This window comes from Cebus imitator, unplaced genomic scaffold (assembly GCF_001604975.1).
Source record: "Cebus imitator isolate Cc_AM_T3 unplaced genomic scaffold, Cebus_imitator-1.0 Scaffold132, whole genome shotgun sequence".
In the NCBI taxonomy this organism is placed as follows: domain Eukaryota; kingdom Metazoa; phylum Chordata; class Mammalia; order Primates; family Cebidae; genus Cebus; species Cebus imitator.
In genome coordinates, this window is record NW_016107447.1 from 4,982,111 (window position 1) to 4,985,713 (window position 3,603).

General features: G+C 42.4%; 1 protein-coding gene across 2 annotated transcripts in view; it reads right to left on the reverse strand.

The window, feature by feature from the left end:
* Positions 1-3,603, reverse strand: part of ZNFX1 (zinc finger NFX1-type containing 1) — a 33,222-nt gene that overhangs the window by 12,226 nt on the left and 17,393 nt on the right. For both annotated transcript variants that reach the window (XM_017541390.2, XM_017541391.2), the window contains exon 7: positions 1,160-1,274. In XM_017541390.2, coding sequence (XP_017396879.1) covers positions 1,160-1,274 — 115 coding nt within the window. The remainder of the gene's footprint in view (positions 1-1,159; positions 1,275-3,603) is intronic.

The following is a 3,603-nucleotide window of genomic DNA, read 5'->3' on the forward strand; positions in this document are numbered from 1 at the left end:
AAAAAAAAAAAAAAAAAAAAAAAAAAAAAAGATAAAATAAGAAAGAAAGAAAGGTTTTACTTATAACAAATACATATACAATAGAGGGCATACAATGTAAATATGTAATATAAAGGATAATAAAAATATGTAAAATGAATACCCAGATACCTTCCACCCAATTTAAGAAAACTGCCAAATAGTTTGAAGACCTTTGTGAGTCTTCTTAAACTGAATTTTATATTGCTCATTTCCTTTTTAAATGAAAACAGTGTTACCACATTTATACTGTATCTCTCTCTAAGTAACACATTGTCTAGTATTTATCTTTCTGTAACTTGCCTTTTTTTTTTTGAGATCATGTCTTGCTCTGTCACTCAGGCTGTAGTGCAGAGTTACAATCATGGCTCACTGCAGCCTCAACCTCCTGAGCTCAAGCCATCCTTTCCCCTCAGCCTCCTAAGTAGCTGGGACTACAGGCATGCACCACCACACCCAGTTAAATTTTTTTTTTTGTAAAGACAGGGTCTCATTATGTTGCCCAGGTTGGTCTCCAACTTCTGGGCTCAAATGATCCTCCTGCCTTGCATTTTCAAAGTGCTGGGATTACGGGCATGGACCACCATGCCTGGCCAATTTGCCTTTTTCATTCAGCATGTTTTTGAGATTCATATATGTTACTGTATATGCTATGATTCATTCCTTTTCACTGTTGTACAGTATTTCATTATCTGAATTGACTTATTTGATGTATCCACTGAAAAAATGTAGAGACATTTGAGTTCTGATTTTCTGCTATCATAAAGTGGTTATGCAAATTTAAATATCCCCAGCAGCAGTGCATCAGAGTTTCCATTGCTTCACATTCTCATCAACATGGGGTTGTATCAAACTTTAACTGTTGCCAATCTGGTGCATATGTAATAGTACCTCATTGTGGTTTAAATTCCTCTAATTTTTAACGAGCACTTTTCACGTATCTATTGAACAGTAAGATTTCCTATTTTGTGATGTGCCTGTCAAAAATCTTTTATCTCTTTTCCTTATATTAAGCTATTTGTCTTTCTCTGATTGACTCACAGGTCTTTATTTATTCTGGGAATTATTTTGAAATTTCACTGTTCTGGTCTTTACCATATTCTACCTAAGGTGTGATTCTAGGAAGACATGCACTTCTTACCTGTATTGTTAGGTCCTGCTGGAGCAACACTTTGGGTGAAAGAACCGACACCAAGACCTAGCCACTCCAGCATCATGGAATGCTTCCAGTGCTGGAAGCAAATCCATTCACTATCCTAAGGAAAAAAGAATGATCATTTGTGAGGATTCTATGACAACCAATGTGAAGGCAGGGCCTCTTCAAAGAATCAAGAGCAGGTTGGGGCATGGTAGCTCATGCATGTAATCCCAGCAATTTGGAAGGCAGAGGCAGGAGAACTGCCTGAGCTCAGAAATTCAAGACTATCCTGGGCAACATGGGAAGACACCATGTCTTTAAAAAAAATTTTTTAAAATTAGCCGGGCGTAGTGGCACCCACCTGTAGTTCCAGCTACTTGGGAGGCTGAGGCAGGAGAATTGCTTGAACCTGAGAGGCAGAGGTCACAGCGAGTGGAGATTGGGCCACTGCTCTCCGGCCTAGGTGACAAAGCAAGACTCTGTAACAACAACAACAACAACAACAACAACAACAACAACAAAAAGGCTGGGTGCGGTGGCTCACGCCTGTAATCTCGACACTTTGGGAGGCCGAGGTGGGTGGATCACTTGAGGTCAGGAGTTCGAAACCAGCCTGTCCAACATGGCAAAACCCTGTCTCTACTTAAAATACAAAAATTACCGGTCATGGTGGTGCCTGCCTGTGATCCCAGCTACTTGGGAGGCTGAGGCAGGAGAACTGCTTGAACCTGGGAGGTGGAGGTTGTAGTGAGCCAAGATTATGCCACTGCACTCCAGTCTGGGCAACAAGAGCAAAACTCCATCTCAAAAAAAAAAAAAAAAAAAAAATTAGCTGGGTGTGGTGCCATGTGCCTATAATCCCAGCTACTCAGGAGGCTGAGGTGGGAGGGCTGCTTGAGCCCAGGGGGCCGAGAATGCAGTAAGCTATGATTATGCCACTGCCCTCCATCCTGGGCTCAACACCCTATCTCAAAAGAAAAAACAATCAAAAGTAATTTCCTTAAAGTTTATAGGCTGTACTATTCACAACAGCAAAGACATCTAATCAACCTAAATGCCCATCAATGAGGGCCTGGATGAAGAAAACGTGGTACATATACACCATGGAATACTATGCAGGCATGAAAAAGAACAAGATCTCATATCCTTTTCAAGAACATGAATGGAGTTTGAGGCCATTATCTTTAACAAACTAATGCGGGAATGGAAAACCAAATACTGCATGTTCTCACTTATAAGTGGGAATTTTTTTTTTTTTTTTTTTTTGAGACGGAGTTTCACTCTTGTTGCCCAGGCTGGAGTGCAATGGCGCTATCTTGGCTCACTGCAATCTCTGCCTCCCAGTTGCAAGCAATTCTCCTGCTTCAGCCTCCCCAGTAGCTGGGATTACAGGTACGTGCCACCACACCCAGCTAATTTTGCATTTTTAGTAGAGACGGGGTTTCTCCATGTTGGTCAGGCTAGTCTTGAACTCCTGACCTCAGGTGATCTGCCTGCCTTGGCCATAAGTGGGAGTTAAATGATGAGAACACATGGTTATACAGAGGGCATCAACACACACTGGGGCCTATTTAAGGGTGGAGTGTGGGAGGGAGAGCATCAGGAAAAATAGCTAATGAGTACTAGCCTTCGTATCTAGCTGATGTAAATCTCTGTGACACAAGTTTACCTACATAACAAACCTGCACATGTACACCTGAAATCAAAATAAAAGTTAACAAAAAAAATTAAAAAGGAAACATAGTGTTAAAAAAAAAAGTTCATAGGCTGCAAACTGGCATCCCCCTAGGCAACTGGAACATTTAACATGACTTGGATAAAATTTTAAAAATTAAAGGGCTGGGCGGGGCACAGTGGCTCACGCTTGTAATCCCAGCACTTTGGGAGGCTGAGGCAGGCAGATCACGAGGTCAGGAGTTCGAGACTAGCTGACTAACATGGTGAAACCCCGTCTCTACTAAAAATACAAAAAAAAAAAAACAGCCTCCTGAGTAGCTGGATGTGGTGGCAGGTGCCTGCAATCCCAGCTACTCAGGAGGCTGAGGCAGGAGAATCGCCTGAACCCGGGAGGCGGAGACAGCAGTAAGCAGAGATCACGCCACTGCACTCCAGCCTTGGCAACAGAGCAAGACTGTCTCAAAACAAAACAAAACACAAAAAACAAAGGGCCGAATGTGGTGGCTCAAGTTTGTAATCCCAGCACTTTGGGAAGCCAAGGCGGGTGGATCATCGAGGTCAGGAGTTTGAGACTAGCCTCGTCAACATGGTAAAACCTTATTTCTATAAAAATTAGCTGGGCATGACAGCAGGTGACTGTAATCCCAGCTACTCAGGAGACCGAAGTAGGAGAATTGCTTGAACCCGGGAGGTGAAGGTTGTAGTGAGCTACTCCAGCCTGGGGCGACAGAGCAAGACTCCATTTAAAAAAAAAAATTTTTTTTTTTTTT